We start from the raw sequence: 23,780 nt of genomic DNA on the forward strand, positions 1-23,780 counted from the left end.
AGCACCTACATATATTTGATTTATTTCTTCCTCTTCTCATTACTATTAAATGTCTTTTGATGTCTTTACCTGTCTCATCTTGACCTCAAATATTCTTTCATGCCATTTAGACTTATTTCATGTTAAATATTATTATCATAGAGTTCTGAATGTGCTTATTAATACTGCAAAGCTTCATTCATGTTGTTTTACAACTTTGGTAATTCTGTAAATTAATATGAACATGACAGTAAAGCTCACTGAACTGAATGGAGTGAATGGAAGAGAATGGGAAAGAGAACAGGAGAAAATAGGAAGATAGAGGTTACTGTAAAATTACTCCCTTTGTCCTAACCCTGTAACTCCATAACCCTAACCACGTATCCATAACCCTGTAACTCTGTAACCCTAACCACGTAACCATAACCCTGTAACTCTGTAACTCTAACCACGTAACCATAACCCTGTAACTCCGTAACTCTAACCCTGTAACTCCATAACCCTAACCATGTAACCGTTAACCCTGTAACCCCGTAACCCTAACTATGTAACCCTGTAACCCTTAACCCTAACCATGTAACCCTAACCCTGTAAATCCGTAACCCTAACCCTGTAAATCCGTAAACCTAACGCTGTAACTCCGTAACCCTAATACTATAACCCTACCCTGTAGCGTCTTACAAGATTTTCTGCTATATGTAAGCGTTCTCTTCATTTATCGATAGAAGCTAAACCAAAATTATCTTACCTCTAATACAAGACATAATAATCAGTAAACACTGAGACATGTTGCCTATGGTTACTATGCACTGAGACGTGATGTTTGCTGTTACTACAGTTACTAGACACTGAGCGAAGCTGCCTACAGTCATCCTCCGTGTGCAGTTTGGCTCTGAGCTTCTCCATCTTTCTCTCGTCCCCCAGCAGAGGGTGCTCTTTCTTCAGCGTGCCCAGCCCTTCATCTTTCTTCTCCTCCACCAGCTCCTGAATCAGCGAGTACTCATCATAGTTAGTGATTCCTGAGCCGCAAAGAGAAGGAGAACTCTATTAGAACTCTGAGGGTCTGTGTGTGTGTGTGTATGTGTGCGTGGCTGTGTGTGTGTACTGTGCCCATCACCTATTCTACTGCAGATGGTGATGAGAAGCTCTCCGACTGTTTTAGAGTCATCCACCATTACAGTCTTTACTGCACCATCCAACATCTTAATCTTCTGAGGCCTGTGCTTCGTCTTATACTCTAGGATGTCCTGGGGGGTGGGGGGGTGTTAGTACACAGATCAACCCATACACACCAAGCACAGCACCTGTGAGCATCAAAACACCTCTGTCACTGTAAACACCTCTGTAACTGAAAAAGGAGGAGACCGCAACTAAAAGCTTCAATTAACATATCTCATACAGCACACACACCCATCCAGCACATGCACACACACATGTGCACGCACGCTCACGCACGCTCACAGGCGCATGCTCACACGCACACACCCTCACCCAGACACATGCATATGCAAACAAACACACAGCTCCTACATTACCCCATTTCTCAGCATATAGTAATCCAGCGTCCGTCCACCATCCAACCAGATTCCTTTCCGGGGGTCCTCGTCCGACAGGAACAGCCCATACTCTGAAGCTACAACACGCACCCACCCACAATTTAGCCTTTGCTCAGAAGCTATACATACACACAGTCAGATGCTGCAAAACACACACACACCTTTTAGCCTATAGTCAGACATTAGCCTATAATACAAATTTAAAAAAGAGAATAAAATTAAAGAACTCAAACTAAAGACAGCTTAAAGCATGAATTAAAAGAGAAGAATAAAATGAAACAATAAAATGAAACAACTTAAAGAAAACAATGAGAAAGAGACATTAAATAAATTAATTGTTTAAAATAAAGACAATTTAAACATTAATATATGAAAAATTTAAAGAGAAATAGAAAAGGAATAGATTAAAATAAAAATAAAAATATAGGTAAACATTAAAGACTGTTTAAAATATTAATTTAGGAATAAGATAATTTAAAGGTTAAAGGTCATCTCTAAATTGCTGTTAGACTTCTCCCAGTCACTAAGAACCACAGAACTACAGTCTTCAAGTCCCTGAGAGGAGGCAGAGAAGCTGAACTGCTGACTCTGTGAATGGTTATGTATTTGTGATGAGTGATGGGGTGTGTAGTTGTGTAACATGTTGTGTAGATGTGGTGAACATAATGGTGTGTGTGGTTTTTGTGTATTTGGGTTGCAGTACTGTGACCACAGACCTTGTCCACTTTGTGCTTCTGGAACTCTCTCTCTGATGACCCGGCACGCGTCATACACAGCTGTGGATGGCTCAAACTGCAGAGTCTTCACTACATTACACTGCCTCACACAGATCTTCAGAGAGAGCGCCACCATTCTGAAGGCTGAAGTATTACACTTTGCACTAGGGGTGGGAGAGAGACAGGGCTAAAAGGACATTTTCAAAAAAAAAAAAAAAAAAAAAGAAAAAGAGACACGTCCCCTGTGAACCTTGCGAGAGCTATCAGGTCTGTAAATGGACAGAGGTCATCTCCAGGCTTGGTCAGCTAGCAGAGGTATTCACACACACACACAGTTGACCCGTTGACCCTACACACAGTCCCCACATGCCTCAAATACACCACCATCGTGCCTGTCCCAAAAACACCTATGAGAACCGGTCATGTAATTTTAAAATGTTTTCAACAACTGGTAGTTACGCATAGTTACTCAAAGACACTGTCCCATCTGATCTAGACCAACACCAGTTTTCCTACTGGGCAAACAGGTCAACTGAGAACACCTTCAGTGTGGCTCCCAGTACAGCCCTACCTCAAAGACACGCCTACATCAGGATGCTGTTCACTGAATACAGCCTGTCATTCAACACCCTCATACCCAACAAACTGGTGGACAAACAACCCTAGAGCTCAGATCTCATCATCCTGACGACTGTGATGTGCTGTTATCATTGGCATGCGTAAATACTTAACTACATGGGCTGTAGAGCGTAAATACTTAACTACGTGGGCTGTAGAGCGTAAACACTTAACTACGTGGGCCGTAGAGCGTAAACACTTAACTACGTGGGCCGTAGAGCGTAAACACTTAACTACGTGGGCCGTAGAGCGTAAACACTTAACTACGTAGGCCGTAGAGCATAAATACTTAACTATGTTTAAGCCACTGATTATGTGCTGTATTTCTACACTCCTATACACCACCACTCCATTACTTCAGGTAGCACTTTATATTGCTTAGATTCTGTACTCTTATATCACTTATAATTTATATTTTATAACTTATTCCTGTGGTTTTGGTTCTTTAAAATGTGTGACTCAAATATAAAAGGCACCATTTAAAGTTGACAAGTGCAAATTTGCTCTGCTTGCACACAACAGAGTTCTTGAATCTTGAATCTTGTAGTGGAGTGGTGTGTAGTGCAGCAGTGAACTGGGAATACAAAAGCTGCATCTGTGTACACAACAGAAAACCACTGGCTAGTTGTACAGTCTAGAACATTAGAGTATGGTCAGACTGACACAGCAGTCCGAGTCAAGAACAAGACTTTGTAGTAGTCAGGGGTCAGGGTCAGGGTTAACCCTAAGTCAAGACTGTGATCGGTTTAAGATTTTTTCAAAAAATAAAAATAAAAAGGAAAACTAACTTTAGCTCACCTTAACTATATATCAAAGATGTATAGTAAAATTAATATAAATAAATATATAATACACAAAGTATAAAATTAGATAACCTGTAGGCTAGTCTATAGTACTACTAAATATATTCTCAGTCCATCTGTAACTTTTGGAGGCAAATGATAAGTTAAAACATTTAAAACATTTCTTGATCCACTATCTAATTCAGAGGTCAACGGAACATATATCCACTTAAATAAAACCATTTTCTGAGACCAGTAATTTATGATATTGAGTCTGTGTTCTACAACAATAATATTAGTCCTTAGAAAAGCACAGAAGGAAGCCTGCACTAATTAATTTAAATACAGCAGAATCTTAACCCTCCTGAGAGACCATCTGAATGTTCGAGTTAGTGATGCTTTAAACTGGAAATGAGTGTGTAAACAAGCACCTAAGCTTATGCACGGAAGCCCAGGACAGAATACTAGCGCCAGCCAGGTGGAGAGAGAAAGCGCAAAAGAATTTTGAATAAATTTAAATTATAATTATGGTAAAGAAGATATAGCAGCCGATAGCAGATGACAATATATACTGATACTTGTGTGCACTGACGTGTGTGTGTAGGTGAGGCAGGGGTGCATGTAAAGATGAGAATACAAGGAGTTTGTAGTAATGTAGTATGGCTCAGTATGGCTCTTGGTATAAATACACGTTTATTTATTTAGTATTATTTGTATTGGGGATATTTCAGGATACTATAAGATATCACTAATGCTCACAACATAAAATTTATTTGATCCTTTGACCAATAATCGGGCCGTTGATCTATGTTAACATGATTATTAACATCGTGGTTGGCTGCCTAGCTTTATGTGGTTTTGTTAGTGGTACATCAACAAACTCCTCCCTGGCACTAACATTAGCTTGCTGCTCCCAGCCTGCATTTAGTACTGGTTCAGGTTGAAGCTCTGCTGTGAGTACATCTCTGAGTATAGTCGAGTGCTGGCGAGTAGAGCTGTGAGTACACCTCTGTATAGCTGTGAGTACACAGGTAATAACTGCATTGCTTTATTAGTTTTATTCATGTGTAGTGGAAAGATTATAGATTTAAATATTTAGTTATCTGAGATTTTAGAAAATAATTGTATAGTTTGCATGGTCTCTTATTAAGATTATTGGATTCTGCAGGAAGTATAAAATATGTGCATACAGATCAATTTTATGTTCAGTTTCTCATGTCTGAATTCCATTAATATTTATGTTTTGGCATATTGGGTTTAATGTAAATGATGAATAGGAAGGGAAAACTACCACCTAGTCAACTGCCTCTGTGGAACACTGATACGACTTCATTAGTGTTTAATGTGAATGAGGGTGAGGGGTGTAATATTTTAGCCCATTTAATACATGACTCTCCAAAGCCAAAATTTGTGCAGTGTGGCAAACAGAAACGTCCACTTGACATAGTTGAAGGCGTTCTATGCATCGAGTGAGTTTTGACTGGATGAATATTGAGTAGCCTGCATGCATCAGTTGATGACCATCTACCTTTTAATAAACCTGTCTGATTATATTAAATGTGACCTAATGTTTACATTTCTGTGGCCAATATCCTGTTTATAATTTTTGTGTCTGTATTAAGTTTGCAACTTGTATTAATGAAAATAGTCTATAACCTCAGGGTATGGAAGGATTCTTATTAGGTTTGAGAACTAGTGAAATTGTAGCTGTATTAATTTTCTTTAGGTAATTAATTATTTTGCCAGATACTACTTTGCTAAAATCCTTTGACAGATAGATGTACCATTTTAAAGTTTTGTTTTTCTAACCCAGTTTTGTTTTGGTTAACCATACAATAACAGGATCATATTTTTCAAGATCATTCTACTTAATTAGCATGTAATGTGCATCCAAAATTGTTTGGAGTATTAATTTTTGGTTAACTAACATTACGTGTTCAGGTAGCAGGTTGTCCCATTATTTCCAGTATGTTCTGGATGTCTTAAACAGTCCAAACATTTTTGACTGAGATGAAATGGACTTTGCTGTTGTACACTAAAGCAGCTCCCACCTTGACCTAACACAACCAAACCAGACATTCGTTTTGTCACTGACAACAAAAGTCCAAGTCAACTACAATGCAGTTATATAGTCTGTAGTTACACAACCACAGAAACAGATCTTGAAACCATGGACATAATGAAACAGCGTACGAAGTGCAGAGCCACAACTGCAACAGAAGAAACTCTATCACTTACAAGACAGGGCCATGAGGAGGCAGAGATCAAGCTCGTCCAAGTCTGTTGTATTCATAGTGACATTAGTGAGCTCAGACAGCATGAAACAAAAGTTTTTTCCAGGAGAGGAAGAGGAACTGGAGATTCTGCTTTGAAAACTACCAGTGAGAGAAAGCAAGAGATTGGCAACATGAGTGTATGTATATGCATGTTTTTGCATGGGTGCACATGTGTTTACTCCTCCAGATTCCTGCTCCTGGGCCCTAGCCGATATCCCAGTCAAGCTGTCTCAAAGCCATAAACTCCACACACACACACACACACACACACACACACACACACACACCCTTATACAGAGCTACATAAATGCAGCACTGGTGTTTAAACTCCTCGCCTTTTCTCTAGAGGGGGCCACAGGCACATGGAACAGTTCAGAGCCTCCAGAAGAAAAGGCTATATGATGGGGAGGCTGCAGCATATGTATTAACATTAATATTATAATATTAATATCCAGTGTAGTTTGAAAGAAAAAACAGGATGGCTGTATCTCAATTAAAAAACCTTAGACATGATACGTAATGGTACAGTCCATTGAAGACTCATACCTACTGTGACATTATACATAATGGTACGGTCCATCGAGGACTCATACCTACAGTGACATCATAAGTAATGGTACAGTCCATCGATGTCTCATACCTACTGTGACATACATAATGGTACAGTTTATCAAAGACTCATACCTCGTGTGACATCATACGTAAATGATACAGTCCACCAAAGACACATACCTACTGCGACATCATACGTAAAAGGTATGGTCCAATGAGGACTCATATCTACAGTGACATCAGAAGTAATGGTACAGTCCATCAAGGACTCACACCAACTGTGTCATCATACATATGGACACAGTCTATCAAGAAGTTACACCTACTGTGCCATCGTACATATTTTCTCTGCTCCCAATACGTCAATCAAAAGCAAAACTATTCACTGCTATGAAACAAACATGTTAAACTTAGTTAATAACAAACTTAGAAATACACTGCTAGCTAGCTAATTAAATGTATATGACACAAAATGATAGACAGCTATGTTACGCTACCAATATACAGCTCCGGAAAAAAATAAGAGACTACTACAAAATGATCAGTTTTTCTAGTTTTACAATTGATGGGTAAGTGTTTGACCAGGCTGAGCAGTTTTGTTTTATTTTATAAAATACTGGCAACATTTCTACCACATTCTAGATAAAAATATTGGATTTTAGAGCATGTTTTTTGATGAAAGTGACTAATGACAGCCCAAAGTGAAACTTACACAACCTTTACCCAAAAATGGGACCAATTTCCATCAAAAGGGGATACATGTAGGACATGTAGACCTTAGAAAGTCACCAGTTATTCCTACTTTGTACCTGCATATGATGTGCCTGCCATCAACCTCATTAAGGATTAATTACAGATTTAAGTTTCTTGGGGCTTTAACATTTAATTCCCCCCCCCCCCCCCCCCCCCCCCCCAAAAAAAAACACTCAGTAAAATAAACTTTATAAATGGTCATTGTTTTTGCCCTGTAATATAAGAATGATTATATTACCACATCCACCAGGGCGGATTCCATGGTGAGGAGAACCTGGGGGCAGAGTTGGGCTGGGGTCAGTCCTCACCTTAATCAACCAGGACACCCATGAGCTGGGCTAGAGCCCTTCACAATAGGCAGGGTCATATTCTCTCACCCAAGATCAAGTTTATTTGTCTTCTACACCACCAGAGCAGAGATGCAGCATTCTGGGTAATTTGGTTTACTTAGTGCCTTCATGTTGATCTGTTAAGATGAGTTAACAAATTCAGGACATCACACATTCTATGTGAACACACTACCCCCTGTAAGCATGTACTCATAACACCTCATCTATGGACCTGACCCCCTGACCTGAACATGTCACTACATACAGCAGCATTGCCAGCCCTCTGTCTGAGGAGGGTGCGTCATATCAGCCAAGAGCATGTTCCATAGATGCTTATAAGATAAATGAAATTGACCCTTAACTTTCAACAATAAAATTTAAAATATAACATACTGTCTCACTGCATTAGTATGTGTCTATTCACTTTACAAACTTAGATCAAAGTCAGGAATTAGAAAGTCAGCATCCAGATCTACTAGATTTGGGTTGATCAAGTATGTTAAAAACATCTTCAAACTGATGTGGAAATATTTTACCTAGACAGAAAACAGTAGGTCAAAGTCTGAATTATGTTTTTGTACAAAAACAAATAAATGATATGACTTAGCACAGAGGCCATTGGTCAGTTTCTGAGACTAGGCCTAATCACCACTGGTCAGTTTCTGAGACTAGGCCTAATCACCATTGGTCAGTTTCTGAGACTAGGCCTAATCACCATTCTTTCATGAATGTTCTAATTAGACCTATAGCTTTGGCCCAGTCTCACACAATGCCACTGTGCTAAAATCATGCAAGACTTGGCTCTTCCATTCCCAGGACCAGACATATTTGTTTCATTAACACAGGTAATGTATTAAGATATTTCAAATGAATTGGTGAGTTTGCTGTGTTTTAAAGTATCCATCACCTACAGCCTACCTGGCCCTGCATGATACAAATACTATAGATAGTATGCAAGTGACCTCATACTTGGTGGGAGTCACTACAGTTTAGCCCACTGAGTGGCAGAATTAGTGTACAGTGAGCTTGCCACAGAAACACAAAACATCTCCAACATGAAAGTGCTGTTCTGTGAATGTACCAACAGATTCAGCAAGAATTCGGAGCTCTTTTTACAGACCCCCAAAAGCTAAAGAAATGAGGAGCTATTAATCCAAGCCAAACCGCATTTAGACAGTTAGCCACTTAACCTTTAAGATTCAGAAGTTATATTTGTAATGAAGACACGTAAAATGAACACACAAATGAATACATCAAATGTTTCACCTGTCCGTTATCTGTCTTACCTGTTATCTACAAAGAAATTAGACCTAGCTAGCTTTTCCAAATAAAAATTGCAATAAAATACAAATATTTGTACAAACATGATCAAACAACCAGAATATCCATTGATTCCACATCACTTTAATGTAAGCAGCAAATACCACCTTGATGTGCGATCAGGTGTCACGGCGTTTGTATACCCTCAGCTTTGCTTAGTGCATTTTCCTAGTGTTGGAACCAAAAAGGTTACATATAAACATCAGGAAACCTGATTCCTGGCCACATGTTGATGTCCATGGTTCTTTGGCAATCTGAATTTAAGCAATCGCTTGTTTCATTCCTGGTTTCACCGTTTCCCTTAATAAACACAACTATGTTGCAGAATGTTTTGCCACTCAGTTTGATTGAAGGGACACATTCTGGTGGAAAAGTGACATCAATGCATACCATGGATGGATGGATGGATGGATGAGTTTCTTACACTTCTTCTTGGAGCTACTTACAATGTCCGACCAACTCTGAAAATCTTTGGACATTGGGTAGATGAATATTTTAGTTGTAAATTATTACATGTTTTTGGTTGGTTTACTTTATAAACATTCATGACAGTTACACTCTGCCCTGTTTTACCATGTCACAACACCTCAGGACTAAGAGTTCTTTATTCTTAATGAAAAGAAGAAAATCATGAATGCACACAAGACTTGCAAGTAAAACATTTTAAATCAGAGAAAGAAAAATAATGCTTTGGGAATGACACAGACACACATGCAGATAACAGAGAGGTCTATGACACACACACACACACACGAGACAGCTCTAATGGGAAAACCCAGAATAACCTGCCATGGGCCATGTTCTCCTATTCCCCTGTAGGTTTGCATGGAGTCTCTCCAAAACTACAGTGCCCCAGCACATAAGACTGCACAGCAGCGAGAGTCTGATCAAAAACAATAAAAACACAGTGACATAAGAAAACAGCTACACGGCAGCATAGCCCGTACTAGACAGTACCTTCAAATTCCAGTCCTCTTTGTAGCCAGAGGTCCCTCTAGTTGAGGAGTAACCGTCTCCTCTGTCCAGTCATGGTGCACTCAGGAGTGTGTAGGCTCAGTCCTCACGGCACTGAATCAAATTCAGCTACAGCTCTGTCACACGCAGGACGCTGCCACAGCTAACAGCTGTGCCAACCCAAACAGCCTTTCCCTCTATAGCACACTGTTTCCGGATCCTCTTACCACACTAGAGGTGACAGGCAAAGTCTCAGGGTTGAGTCAAAGCACCTGGCATCAGAGAGGCATCCGAAATAGGCCCGGACTCAAGAAGCTCCACAACACCAACCATTCTGCTGAGTGCAAGCCCCTATTCAGTGTTTCAGTGGGTAAACAAAACCAGATGTGCCTGACACTTCACAGTCATGTTCTTAAAAAGCCCTTTAGTCATCCTTCTACTGTGTGATTAATGGTCACAACACTTGCTGGGGGAAGAGTCAGATTAAACCATGAGTGGCAGACTCAGATTAAACCACCAGTGGAAGAGTCAGGGATTAGACTGAGTAAAACTCACTTTAGGAGGCACATTGGAGCTTGATCTTCAAAGAGATATTTATTTAGATTTATTTAGAGCATCTAGTATTTAACAACTGCCAGACTCCTGTTTAGCACAGAGCCTGTAGTGATCTGTACTCAGGTCTGGAGCAAATACATGCAGGGTCATATCAGACTGTGGTGCAGAAAGTGTGAACACATGCTGAGAACAGTGCCAACCAGTCTCTCAGGTTTGTGTGGCACAGAACATTCCAGTGACTCAGAATCAGACTCCAGCTGTCTTCTCCTTTCTGTGTCCTCCAGGGGGAAACCCTTGGACAGTCTTCTCACCAGCTAAGGCTGTGTGACACTAATATACCGTGAAATGCATCCGCTAATTATAACCAGCATGGGAGGGGCTATGACCGAAAATGAAGCGTTAAACATGGGTATTAAAAGAAGCACAGTTGTCCTTGGATAGAGACTAACATGTTATTATGATATGTACATTTAATAAAGAAACATTAAATTCCCATTATGTTTGAGGTGAAGACACTTACAAACAGCAGAGTAAACACACATTCTTTATGTACTATTAACTACTAATATTACAACTAATATCCATAATTATTTTAAATAATAAAATAAGCATAGGGAACGTTGAGTGTTATATACATCAAAATTAATACTAAACACCTTTAAACTGTTCAAAATTGTCCCACTACAAAATGATAATCACAGAACATAAAACATTTAATTAATAACTTGGGTCTTTTTAACCATGTGCCAAAATATACCAGAGTAAATCAAGAAGACCTCGCTTTCTTTATAATAACCTTGTGTGCATAAACAACAACTAAAAATAACTTTCGCACACTGTGAGTATTTCACACACAGGCAAACTGCAGATATATAAGACCCAATTAGGACCTGATAAGACCCAGACCCAAGCAAAAGCCAGATCACTTCTAAACTTTCAACCTGTTCTGTTCTGACAGCACAATATTTTACTAATACATTATGACCATTAAGATAGTATTCTTATCCAGATCCAAAATATTTCTTCTTGTTGATAAGAAGCCGTGAGGTGAAGAGCACACGATAAGATTTAAGCTTTTGCCTGCACATGTGCGCGCGCACACACACACACACACACACACACACACACTCAACGGCATTCACATAATGCAAGCACACACTCGCACACATGAAAATGAGGGCTGTCAGATACACACTTGGCAAGTGTTCATGAGAAACAGCAACAATATATTTGACAATATATTTGATATAAAATGTGTTTCACATTTATTTAAAAAGACAAAAGCAAAATGCATCCTATACCTTAAATCATTGTCATCTTGACATTGTTCAGTAATTGAAAGCTGGATGCAGTGTGGACAGAGGAAGCAACATTGTAGCTTCTCAATGAAAATGTGTTCAGATGCAATTCCCCTTGCCCATGGGCTGGACCACATACAGCAGAGACCTGAAACCTAAAATACTTGTGCTGGAGCTCACAGGCATGCTTTGGGTTCATGATCCACATAAATGTGATTTTATAGTCTAGAGGGTAACAGCACTGCAGCTTAGTCCCTTGTCTAGGCAAGTGTAATAAGAGTCCATGGGCAAGACTAATACTACACTTACCTGCTTCTATAACATGATTAAAATTGTAAGTCACTCTGGATTTTTTTTAATGTAAAAGGTAGCTCCCAACTGCTTGGGCTATATGGTCCTCATAACAAATTCCATTACATATACCAGAGGTAATAAATGCCAGTCACCTGTCCTCTTTATTCTCTTAAAGTGCCAATGTAAGCTAAGAAATGCAGGAAAACAGCTGTAAAGTGATGCTTTTTGTGTTTGATCAAGAGTGTGAGTAACACAATGCATTTATAAGGGAAGACGCACATCATTTTCCTTTTAAAGATCCATAAATGACTAACTATGCATCATAGGCCATCTCTGAAAATACCTTGCCCAGGGAGCTGAACACACAACACAACTCAGAGACACTGTCCTTCAAAGCCACCTGCAGGAATGAAGTGATTTTACTCCAGAAAGTATCAGTTGCAGGACTAGTTGGGAGCAGCTCACCTGCAACAACTCAGAAGAGGAAGGCGACAGCCTGTTTAAAGGCACCATGGGGACTTTACACCTACCTGTGGCTGTCTAAAGGCTATGTTAGATCAGTGGTTAAGGTACTTGACTTGTAATCAGACACTTGGTGGTTCAAGCCCCACCACTGCTAGGCCCCTGAGCAAGGCCTCAAGTTCTATTCAGTCATAATTGTAAGTCGCTTTGGATAAAAGCATCAGCTAAATTCCCTAAATGTTATTGTAAAGTTTTGTACATTTAATGTAAAGTTTGAAATAAAGATTTTACAAATGTTTGTCTGAAAGGAGAATGAGCATGTGCACATCTGAACACGAGCTGGAGACCCCTGTTATTAAGGAAAATCTGCATATAATCCATAAAACACTCCAGTCAGACAAGGGTGAGTTGTTAATAGGATCATGCATTTCACAAACTGCGCTAATTATTTCCTTTAAAGGAGCCCAACTTATTCGCTTTGTTAATGACCGCAAATTATCCAGGCAAACGGATCAGGTTTAGCATTAGGAATGAACGAGTAACACCCAACTGCTTTCCCATGAAATTCAATCCAGACAGACCCACTCTTTTTGTGAGCCATTTTCCACAACTTGATCTAAATAATTTCTACAGAATACACCGTCAGCAGTTCATGACAGGCTACCCAGGACAGCCAGGTTCCCCAGCCTACGTTAGTGCATTTAAAGAGGTCACTAAGTTATACTGCAGATGCAAATCACGAAACGACCCGTGGTGGCCTGTGCATGACAGACAAGCTGAAGGATCCGTGGTGGCCTGTGCATGACAGACTCAAGAGCTGAATGAAAACTGCTCTCTGATTAAGAGGTGGAAAAGCAAATGTTTATTGTGTTTATTGTGACCGTCTATTAGTCGGGGAAAGTAACTATAACAAACTATCAACCAAAGGCTACAGCACCCTCGAGCCCCTACACAAACACCGAAATTCTGCACGTGATTACTTTGCTATGATACACAGCACATCAAGCAGTTAACATAAAACCTTTTTAAATGCTAAACATATGTGATCATATGTGACGTGGTAAAAGCGTAACATCTTACCTGTAACCTTGTTACCGCTGTTTCATCGCAAGCTCGCAGCTCCTCAGTGCCGCGTTAGAGGAAAGCCCTCATACGGAATATACCGAGTCGCTTCGGGAAGGCGAGAAGAGCCGAGCTCTCGGCTGGGATAAGCGGAAACGCGTCACAAGCCTGGAACATGTCGGGGATTGTAGTCCTTTACGCGCTCAGGAGCAGCACGTAGCGTACTCCACTTCTCTCACTCTAATAGCGCTTATAACAAATATTATTCAGTTAATTGATTTAACAGCCTAACTTCTAAGAATTGGAGATAAATCAGACAGCTTGTTAATGTAAGTCTGATTCAACATGCCATAACCAAATTTAGACAGCCTGTTAGTGTAAGTCTGATTCAGCACGCCATAACCAAAATCAGACTCTGAATCGGTTTAACTGCCATGTAGATTATATATATGGAATGCAAGGATTTGGGAGTGAAATGTGTTTTGAAACTGAATACATTTCCATTTCAAATACTTACATATTACTTCAAATTTCTTTATTTAAATAAAGTGCATTATGCATGATGGAAATGTGTGTGTCTGTGTGTGTTAAAAGAGAGAGAGACACATATCCAGGATAAATATTTTGGTGGAAAAATTATATGGCTAAATACTGCCCTCTAGGGATTATAGTGTGAAGAGAATGACTTTTACGCACGTTTTGAACCATGAAACAAGCAGGTAAAATAACGTGACGTAGTTTTGCTCTGATCCATCATCCTCAATGCAGCACAGGCCTACATAAATATCCAAAATACAAATATAGGTATATATGTACAGCTGACAGGAAGAATACTTACATTTACAGGAAGTATACTTAAGGTTGAATGTACATGCATCTTGCATACGAATTAGTTTTTCCATGTTTTTCTCTCTAAGCAATTCAAAGAATACATACATAATTATCTAAACTTACATTTATGGCATTTGGCAGATGCTCTGGATAAGAGTGACTTACAAAAGTTAAAAATTACAGTCAGTGATTATCTGGTTTACCTAATTATTCATTAAGTTTTAAATATGCAGTTTATTAGTTAAAATACACATTGCTTTTCAGTTTCATGAAAAAATATGATTAAGACAGTCACCAATTCAGTAATATGAGTTTCATTAAATGCATGTATACTGTTTGTTTAGAAACAAATTTACATTTTAAAAGCAACCTGCAGTCTTTTGGTATCAGTTTACCAAATACAAGTATACCAAATACCAATATACTAGTTAACAGTATACCAAATACCTGTTTACCAGGATACCAAATACCAATATACAGGAGTGTTGGTGAAAACTACTAAGTAGATTCAGCTTATTAAACCAAAAAGTGAAACTTAAGGCCCACGTATATACATTTCTGAATAGGTATCTAGAAACAAGAACTTGACTCTTATAGCATACAAGTGAAACCATTACTTTAAGGCCTAGAATGTAACATTTAGTCACACACCTTCACACATTCCCTGTCTGATACACGTTATGCAGGTGAAGGCAAACAGAGGCAGATGGAGGCTGTGATGGAGGCAGGTGAAGGTGGAGGTGGTGGTGGAGTAAGTGGTTCTCCCTCTGCTTCTCCTCTCAGTGGTTCCTGTCTGCAGTTATACTGCCTTTACTCATCTGGCTTATTAATTCAACCCAAAGCTGTTATTGAGCTAAAACAATTGTATTAGAAGTGCAGAGTCACCAGACATTCTGTTCCTCAAGAACAATGGGCTTCATTTACTGATCCTTCCTAAGAAGAAAGCTCTTAAAACCCACTTACACAGTTTTCACAAAGATTTTGACATTCATCTATGTTTTCTTATTGGATTCATTCTTAGGCAAGAACATAATCTACACACGCACTCAAGAACACATTTACACAAACTTTTTGCTGAAATGTTTGTACAAAACTGTTCATCTTTGTTCCTAGAGTTGTACAATATTATAGGATTTGTTATAATATTTTTAAATTTTAAAGTAAATATTTTCATTAATTTAGAAAGCATTATATTTTAAAATAAACACTACACCAACACCTCAGATATGTTACTTGGGAACCATGCCATTCAATAATCAGTGAAATAAAAATATTGTTACATTTGTCTATCTGCATTGTGCAGTAATTAAGGGGGAAAAAAAGTCAGATTTGCAAGTAATAAAGTTGCAATTAAGCAAACCTGCACTCTAATGCCTTTTTTGTTTTATTTGTGGGCGTATACTTATGCTAATTTAGACTATTTGGCACATGTTTTCAATTTACGAGAACGATGGGATTCATTACAAGAAGAAAGACGCGATCAATTCTGCACTTTAAGAAGACGTCATTCTTAGACATCTTCATAGACTCTTTCTTATGACCTTTCTCAAGAGCCAATTTAAGGAACAAAATTAAGATACTTAAAGAAATCTGGGCACGAGGCCTGCTCTTTATGTCCAGGGTAAAGGATCCCAGCTACAGCCCACGTTTCTGGTTCTGGTGTAGTAGCAGCACCTTCTCCTTTATACCCTCACACTCGTAGTTCTCACCACAGCTCGGATTAAGGGAGCAGGAGCCTGTACTGTTGTAAACGCAGCGAGTAAAACCCAGACATACCTGAACACCGTATGTGGCACATCCTGAGGTCTGAAATATGAACGTCTCACAGGTCCAGTCATTACTTGTTTGTAAAGGACAATTAATTACATATAAAGTTTTATTCCCTTTTTCTAAAATTTTAATGTAAAAGGATTGGAATAAGAATCGTCACAAATATTATTAAAATGCTTGAAAAAGCACAAAAAGGTCTAAACATAGCGTACCCCTTACATTGCTGATATACATACAAACATATATCATTTACATAACTGATATACGGTTAAATTACTGCGAAAGAAAATAAACGTAACCTCCGTTTAGTAGTGTCATTCATATTCAGTCAATACAATTTTGAGTAACTTTATTTTGTACCGCGAACTGCATTGTCCAGGCTCTTGTCTCGATTTCTTTGGTCTGCCAAAGTGATACAGAAAGGTCTAGCTAGGCAAATGAGTTGAGCTCTGAGAGGTTTGAGATAATCGCAACGGTTGTCGCGGGAGGAGAGCTCGCGCAAGTCAGGAGTGTTTTGGCATTACTAGCTTGTGACCTGTAAGAGGGCCACTGTGTCGAGCTTCAGTATGGTCTTTGAGTCTTTGGTCAGCGATCTCCTAAACAGGTTTATTGGGGACTACGTGGAAAACCTGGACAAGTCGCAGCTCAAGATTGGCATATGGGGAGGTAAGCGCCGAGTGGGGAGATGTAGCTGCCAGATCATAGAAAACCCCTCTAAATCGATCTAAAAAACCCTAAACTCCCCGTGTCGTGTCTCCGTGTAGCCGTTTCACAGACTGGACTGCGCTTACATTGCTCTTTATTAACCAAGGTTAGCTAGGAGATAGTTACTAGTACGGCAGTATAAGCACTAAGCCCTGCTAGGGAGGGATTGGTCATATGTGTAGCGTGTGGTTCCGGCTGTTAGTGATGCATCTGGTTTGTGCATTATTGAAATGGTGGATCCGTACGAATTGAAAGTCCTGTCATTATTAGTACTGCTTGCGTCCTTCGCCTGTATAAGAGCGCTGGACAGCATCTTAATAGCTTGGTTCTTAGCCTAAAGTGTCCAGTAGGTCATAGTTAATGTACGATGAAGTTTTAAAAATTGGTTCTTTAAAGACATTTCAGTGCATGTTTTGAATTATGATTAAGCAGTATTATGATTATTAGAATTAAGATTTCAGTTATATTCACCTATCTGCACTGAAGAATACTGTAGGAGGAAGTAATTTGTTTCTCCCCGTGTCACATTACTCCCCGCACTATGAAGAGTTAACATGCAGTCTTTAATTCTTTCTGTCAGGTGTGTATTAGGCTAGTAATCCTGGGCTGTGTCTTTTAACCTAATATTTGTATTGCCTCTGTTACTCTAACTTGTATTAGCATGAGCTCAGTAAGGATGTGACACTCCCCTCTCATGCCTTAAATCATTTCTCAGCTAGGTTTGTCCAGTTCTGACAACCACATTCTTGTGTTCTCTTAGCACAGACTGCACTGACTTAAACACCGATTCTATCACTACTTTCACTTTGTCCCACTAGTGTGCTCTATTTAATTACCTTTGCTAAGTCCTTTTGGAGCATCCACATTACTGTCAAAAGAACTGAATTACAGTGATGAAGCTCCAGACTAAATTATATCTGAGACCTTAATTGTTATTCTGTCATTTATGTTCTCATTTTATTTGATTTGAATGTGTGTTTTTCTAGGTAATGTTGTTCTGGAGAACCTGAGGGTAAAGGAGAATGCACTGGTATGGACACTTAACACTTTCACCTAATGGTAGATGTTCAGATAATTAAGTGCTCTTTTGTATTATTAGGCAATCTTGTTGCTAAATAGGGAACTCAGGCTAGTGTTAGCCTGCTCTGTGTGGCTGTTAAATCTGTTTAGGTGCTAAATTTGACACAGTGGACAATGTTCGTTAGTTATCTAAACTACTAGGAAACTTTGAACCATAATAGCTGTAATGACCAAGGCCCCATGGAAGTAGCAAGGACTGCATGCATGTATATATTCTCTCACTACAGACAGACACTTGTTAAGCAACATTTCACCCTCTTTCAGAGTGAGCTGGATGTTCCATTTAAAGTGAAAGCTGGGCAAGTTGGTAAGAACCAATTTTTGGTTTTAAACTACTAGTGAAAACCACCATGAACCATCATCACACAGATAAACCATTATCTCACACGTAAACATATCCTGTCTGTCTGTGCCCTGCAGCCCCAGTGGTCAATGTTTTCATCACACCAAACATTTCTCGGTGTGACAGTGCTTTTTCTTTTCTTTTTTATGCTGATTCATTGGGTTTTGTGAAGGACATTATAGCAGCCTTGTTTACTAAGCACCTGAGAGGAGAGTAGGCCCACATCCCAAAGATGGAAGGACACATGATCTCTGTTTGGCTGGAATGTTTTTACTACAGACTAATAATTGCTGAAATGCAATTATTTACTTAGAAAATTTAGAAATATAAATATCTATTTTAAAATAATTTTTGCTGTACATTTTCAGACTTGTGTGTGTATATATATGCCATAAATGTATCAGTCACTCAAGCCTCTTTTTGTTGTATTCTACTTTAGACTAATTTATAAAAAATACTATGTACCTCAAATTCAAAACTGAGTTCTTGATTTTTTTCATCATTGTCTCTTAACCTGTTAAATTGGAATGACCAGCTCTTGAAGTCCAGGGAGTTAAGATAAAAGTTGCATCTTTCCTGTGTAGGAGTCAGGACCACACAGCTGTGATGCTGATTTGACCATTCAGTTACATTAAGTGATCAGTTAACTACAATGTTGTGCTGTAATTGTGTTACATTTTCAGTATTTGATATTCTTATCCAGAGCAGCTTACATATATTTTTTCAGTTTATATCACACAGTGTGTGTTTGTGTTTCCTGGGAATCGACCCCATGACCCTGGTGTTCATATCACACAGTGTGTGTGTTCCCTGGGAATTGACCCCATGACCCTGGTGTTCATATCACACAGTGTGTGCTCCCTGGGAATCGACCCCATGACCCTGGGATTGCTAACACTTTGCTTTACCTGCTCTAGCATGTAAGCTACAGGAGTAGTAGATCTTATTGACGTTTTTACACTAGGTGTTTTTTTAGCATAACATTAATCTGTTTGTTGTAATTTAGCTATACAAGCATGACTTTATAGATGAATGTAACTTAGTTCTGTATGACATATTACTTTGTAATATTGTTGTAGGAAAATTAACTTTAAAGATCCCATGGAAGAACCTGTACAGCGAGGCTGTTGTTGCTACCTTAGACGGCCTCTATCTGCTGGTAGTGCCTGGAGCAAGTGAGTATTTCCTTTCTGGGCCCCGTTTTTTTTTCTTTAAATGCAGTAAACTAATGCTATGGAACTAAAAACCTTCTCACTGTTCAGTCCACTGTGGTCTATTTCTCAGTTGTGTTAAATAGGTGGACAACGTGTACTTGACATTAACTGATTTGCCAGATCTAATCAGAGCCCTTGAGGAATGTTTTGAAGATTGTGGAGTAAAACACATCATCTCTTCAGTTCTTTGGCTAAAACCCAGTAGGTCTGGCATGTCTAGAATTAAGTAGGAGGAAAAAAATCAGTCTACCTGACAGCTGTCATAGCTGTAGGGTTACTGCAGGGTTACGTGTTGTAGCTGAATTTAACTTTATTATGAAACTGCCCTTAGGGGGCGCTGTAAGATATTGTTAGTTGTTCCATAAACACTGGCCAACACAAGGGTAGTGCTACTTGTCACTAAGTAACAACTTAAAATGTTAAAATATCTTAAAGGGAACAAAAGGTCATCTTAGTGTTGTAAAATCTAACCCATATGCCACGTTTGTGGACTTTTATCTGTGAAATATGCAAGATGTAAAAATGTAAGGTTAGTAACGTTAGTAACGTTATTAAGTGCTAGAATATTTTGCTCTATTGTTTGAAATTTGTAAATGTTATTAATGTTTCACCTCATGTCCATATAGTCCATATATATTAGAAAAACAGCCTGATTTCATATCACTGTTTCTCTGACGGCCTGAGAACAAACTCATTTACATATCTCTGCATATTCAGCCTGTAGCAGTTTAGCCCCGCCCACTGATATTTCAGTTCTCAGGCATGTTTTAGCATTGACTGCTTTTTGAATGAGGCACAATATAGGACAGCCAATCAGAACAGAGCCTATTTAGCTTATATTTGTCTTAAAGACACAGTAACCGAAACAGCCTGCGTAATTGTATGGGATAAATGGCGGCTGGAAATAGTTAAAATATTAAAAATGAATTATGACCAGTTTTGGAACATAAAGACAAACAAATATTGGAACTGGAAATCAAGCAAAAATGAAAAATAAAGGAAAAATGTACAATATAGGCCATTAAATCTGCTGTGTTTTTAGGTTGGAGATCACATGGTCCAGAAGCACTTCACTAACACATGGGAGTGTTGAGGGAGTTTATTTGGGGGTGGGTTGGTGGTTCAAGAAATAAATTATTTCAATGTGGTCAGTGAAGAATAAAAATAGAAATTAGTGTTCCTTTATCCCTCAGTCATAGTTTTGACAGTAGTAGCTCTTGCGTCTTCTGATCCGTTTACAGACTGACCATGGTTGCTGTCCATTGATCTAACCTTTCATGGTAGGCAGCTGGAAGGTACTGAGGTTAGGAGAGGAGTCCTGTTTCTTCGTGCTATGAGAAGACATGTGGTGTACATCAATTCAAAGCACTTAATTCCTCTGAATCTTTGATACTGCCCTCTACATTTACTTTTACAGCATTTGGCAGAGGCTCTTATCCAGAGCAACTTACAAAAGTGCTTTGTCATTTCCTCATAGAACACACCCTAGTACAGTACAGTAGGTTAGAGTCCAAGATACCAATGAACTAAAATACTGTAGAAATACAGGGATCACTGCTGATGACTAGAAGTACAAACACATATAAGCTCTATAACAGACAACAATCAATGCAATAAACGAGTACTAGAGTTTGTTAGTCAACAAAGGAGTAATAAACAATACCCTACAATAAGTACGAGTTTCATTTAGTCAACTTAGGGTCAGAGGTCATTTAAATATTCCACGAGTAGACAGGTCTTCAGTCTGCATTTGAAGACTGCAAGGGACTCTGGTGTCCGGATGTTTGTTCCACCATCTAGGAGCAGGACAGGGAATACCTACCTCTGGACCTCTACCTGTCAGGGTATCTCTGATACTGCTCTCTACCTGTGTGTGTGTGTGTGTGTGTGTGTGTGTGTGTGTGTGTGTGTGTGTGTGTGTGTGTGTGTGTGTGTGTGTGTGTGTGTGTGTGTGTGTGTGTGTGTGTGTGTGTGAAGCAATTAAGTATGATGCAGCTAAAGAGGAGCGGTATCTGCAGGAGGTCAAACAAAAGGAGCTGCAGCGCATTGAGGAGGCTCTCCAGCTGGCTGCACGCAGAGGTAAGCTCTGCCTCTGAGGTAATGCCTGCCTGGCAGAAACACTTCACAGAACAACATACAAGCTCTTAAAGTCAGTGTATCAGTGTATTCAGAAGAAGCTGGAGTAACCACTTTAAGCTGTAGCTCTGAGGTGTAGAGTGTGTTATGGAGGCCAGTACGCATGCATGCACCATGCACCCACCCAGGCATCCTGTCTTGCTAACTACTGTGTGTATTTGCCTTCTGCTGCACATGGGTGACTGCAGACTCTCAGGTGGGAGAGTTTGTGTATAATTTGGAGAGTTATGTATATAAGGAAGCCCCCTGTGGTATGTACACTGCCTCATTCACACAGACCTGCACTGACAGTGTGTGAATAGACCCCGTCAAAAAAACGGGGTCTTTTCCGTTTTACACTTTCTGCTTCTTTTATGTGTGCACGTCTTTATGTAAAACTGTCTGTGTGTGTGTGCACATGCATGTATGTTGCAGACTTTGTATATTTTGCAAGTGCTATGCATTTCTGATAACGTGTTGAGGGTGTGTGTATCTCTGTGTGTGTGTGTGTGTGTGTGTGTGTGTGTGTGTGTGTGTGTGTGTGTGTGTGTGTGTCTCTGTGTGTGTGTGTGTGTGTGTGTCTCTGTGTCTCTGTGTGTGTCTCTGTGTGTCTGTCTGTGTCTCTCTGTGAGTGTGTCTTGCTGCTCTTTGCTTTAATGACTCTTGTCTCTCTCTCCCTATGCTGCACTATGTAAGATAAAGGACATAAAAAGCATAAAAAGCATAAGAAACTGTTTGGGAGGTCTAAAAGGTACGAGCGGACATCAGGTGGGTGTCTGGGGTTTTCTGATGCTGTGCTCCTTCCTTTCTGTGGCACAGAATATGGCCAAATCAGTTCGATATTCTCACTGGCTTCATGTTCAGTGTGTTTTACTGTGAGTCTGCAGGACTGCATCATAACAGTTATTATTATTATATTATTAAAATGGTTTTTGTAAATGCTCATTGTAGAGAAGCCTCAAGAAGATAAGAAAGACACATTTGCTGAGAAACTGGCAACCCAAGTAATCAAAAACCTACAGGTCAAGATTACCAGCATCCATGTCAGATATGAGGATGATGTAAGTAATGTGTGCGTGTGTGTGTGGGTCTAAGGGTGTGTCTGCACGTGCAAGTGTGTGAATGTGTGAGTCTATGGGTGTGTCTGTGGGTGTCTATGGGTGTGTCTGTACGTGTGTGTGTGTGTCTGTGGGTGTCTGTACGTGTGTGTGTGTGTGTGTGTGTATGTGTGTGTATCTGAGGAAGAAGTAGAGGTTTCTGTTATTGCTGGCATTGTGTTAATATTTGTTAAGTGTGTCTATTATGTATTGTCCCAAAAACACAAGATATCAGATCCAGAGAGACCTCTCTCCGTGGGAGTGACTCTGTCAGAACTCAGTCTGCAGGTAATATGACACACACCCCCTATACAATTATTATATGACATCATAAAATTATGTATATGTTAAATATTTATATTGTATGCCACAATGCTGTCCCTAGACAACCGATGAGAACTGGAGGACCTGTATTCTAAATGAAGCAGCCAAACTCATCTATAAGGTAAAAAAGTGATTGTCAAAAAGTGATCAACAATAATTTAATATATTAGTTTGATATATTTCCATTAACTGGTGCTGTTCAATGATTAATATTAATAATGGTGTATTTGGTGGCGGGTGGAGTGTTTATTAACTGTGATGAATATAATTTTTTAGGTTTTCCATATGTCGTGTGTGTGTGTGTGTGTGTGTGTGTGTGTGTGTGTGTGTGTGTGTGTGTGTGTGTGTGTGTGTGTGTGTGTGTGTTCAGCTCGGTTGTTTGGAGTGTCTGTGTGCCTACTGGAATGTTAACAGCCCAATGTTCTGCCAATGTTCCCGGGAAGAGGCCGTGGTAATGTTGCTCTGCATACTTGGCTCTGCTGTAGCTGGTCCTGCAGTGTTTGTGACCCAGGAGAGGTTCTGTCCACATGACTCAAGCTTAGCTTCTCCTGATAGTAGTGCAGGCTGGACCATGCTGTTCAACCTTATGCACCCTTTACATACAACCATACATATACACTTACCAGAGTAAACCCCTAAATGCACACTTAACCCACAGTACCTCCTAAATACACACTTACCCAGAGTAAACCCCTAAATACACAGTTAGCACAGACAGTAACAGGATAATAACTAATACCGTTTGTGGTTTTCTTAGCGAAGAGGAAGGAAATGAATGAAGTGATTACACAGGAT

At 39.4% G+C, this 23,780-nt stretch overlaps 2 protein-coding genes across 15 annotated transcripts in view; one reads left to right on the forward strand and one right to left on the reverse strand.

The window, feature by feature from the left end:
- LOC113584703 (talin-2-like) overlaps positions 1 to 13,589 on the reverse strand; it is a 44,692-nt gene extending 31,103 nt beyond the window's left edge. For 2 of the 3 annotated variants that reach the window (XM_035527963.1, XM_035527951.1), the window contains exons 1-5: positions 9,839 to 10,156; positions 2,252 to 2,415; positions 1,515 to 1,612; positions 1,097 to 1,226; positions 846 to 998 (exon numbers count right to left, since the gene is read on the reverse strand). In XM_035527963.1, the coding sequence (XP_035383856.1) occupies positions 846 to 998; positions 1,097 to 1,226; positions 1,515 to 1,612; positions 2,252 to 2,387 (517 nt within the window). In that variant the 5' untranslated portion in view covers positions 2,388 to 2,415; positions 9,839 to 10,156. Of the gene's footprint in view, positions 1 to 845; positions 999 to 1,096; positions 1,227 to 1,514; positions 1,613 to 2,251; positions 2,416 to 9,838; positions 10,157 to 13,524 lie in introns of those variants that run through there. The other variant, XM_035527960.1, reaches the window with a different exon arrangement.
- A 2,980-nt stretch (positions 13,590 to 16,569) lies between these two features.
- The window catches only part of vps13c (vacuolar protein sorting 13 homolog C), a 46,821-nt gene continuing 39,610 nt past the window's right edge, over positions 16,570 to 23,780 (forward strand). For 7 of the 12 annotated variants that reach the window (XM_035533096.1, XM_035533097.1, XM_035533102.1 and 4 more), the window contains exons 1-11: positions 16,570 to 16,773; positions 17,799 to 17,842; positions 18,157 to 18,199; positions 19,315 to 19,410; positions 21,427 to 21,528; positions 21,774 to 21,836; positions 22,261 to 22,332; positions 22,516 to 22,625; positions 22,890 to 22,949; positions 23,047 to 23,106; positions 23,356 to 23,436. In XM_035533096.1, the coding sequence (XP_035388989.1) occupies positions 16,674 to 16,773; positions 17,799 to 17,842; positions 18,157 to 18,199; positions 19,315 to 19,410; positions 21,427 to 21,528; positions 21,774 to 21,836; positions 22,261 to 22,332; positions 22,516 to 22,625; positions 22,890 to 22,949; positions 23,047 to 23,106; positions 23,356 to 23,436 (831 nt within the window). In that variant the 5' untranslated portion in view covers positions 16,570 to 16,673. The remainder of the gene's footprint in view (positions 16,774 to 17,798; positions 17,843 to 18,156; positions 18,200 to 19,314; positions 19,411 to 21,426; positions 21,529 to 21,773; positions 21,837 to 22,260; positions 22,333 to 22,515; positions 22,626 to 22,889; positions 22,950 to 23,046; positions 23,107 to 23,355; positions 23,437 to 23,780) is intronic. The other 5 variants (XM_035533118.1, XM_035533138.1, XM_035533126.1 and 2 more) reach the window with 3 other exon arrangements.

The sequence above is a fragment of the Electrophorus electricus genome, chromosome 1 (genome assembly GCF_013358815.1).
Source record: "Electrophorus electricus isolate fEleEle1 chromosome 1, fEleEle1.pri, whole genome shotgun sequence".
Lineage (NCBI taxonomy): Eukaryota > Metazoa > Chordata > Actinopteri > Gymnotiformes > Gymnotidae > Electrophorus > Electrophorus electricus.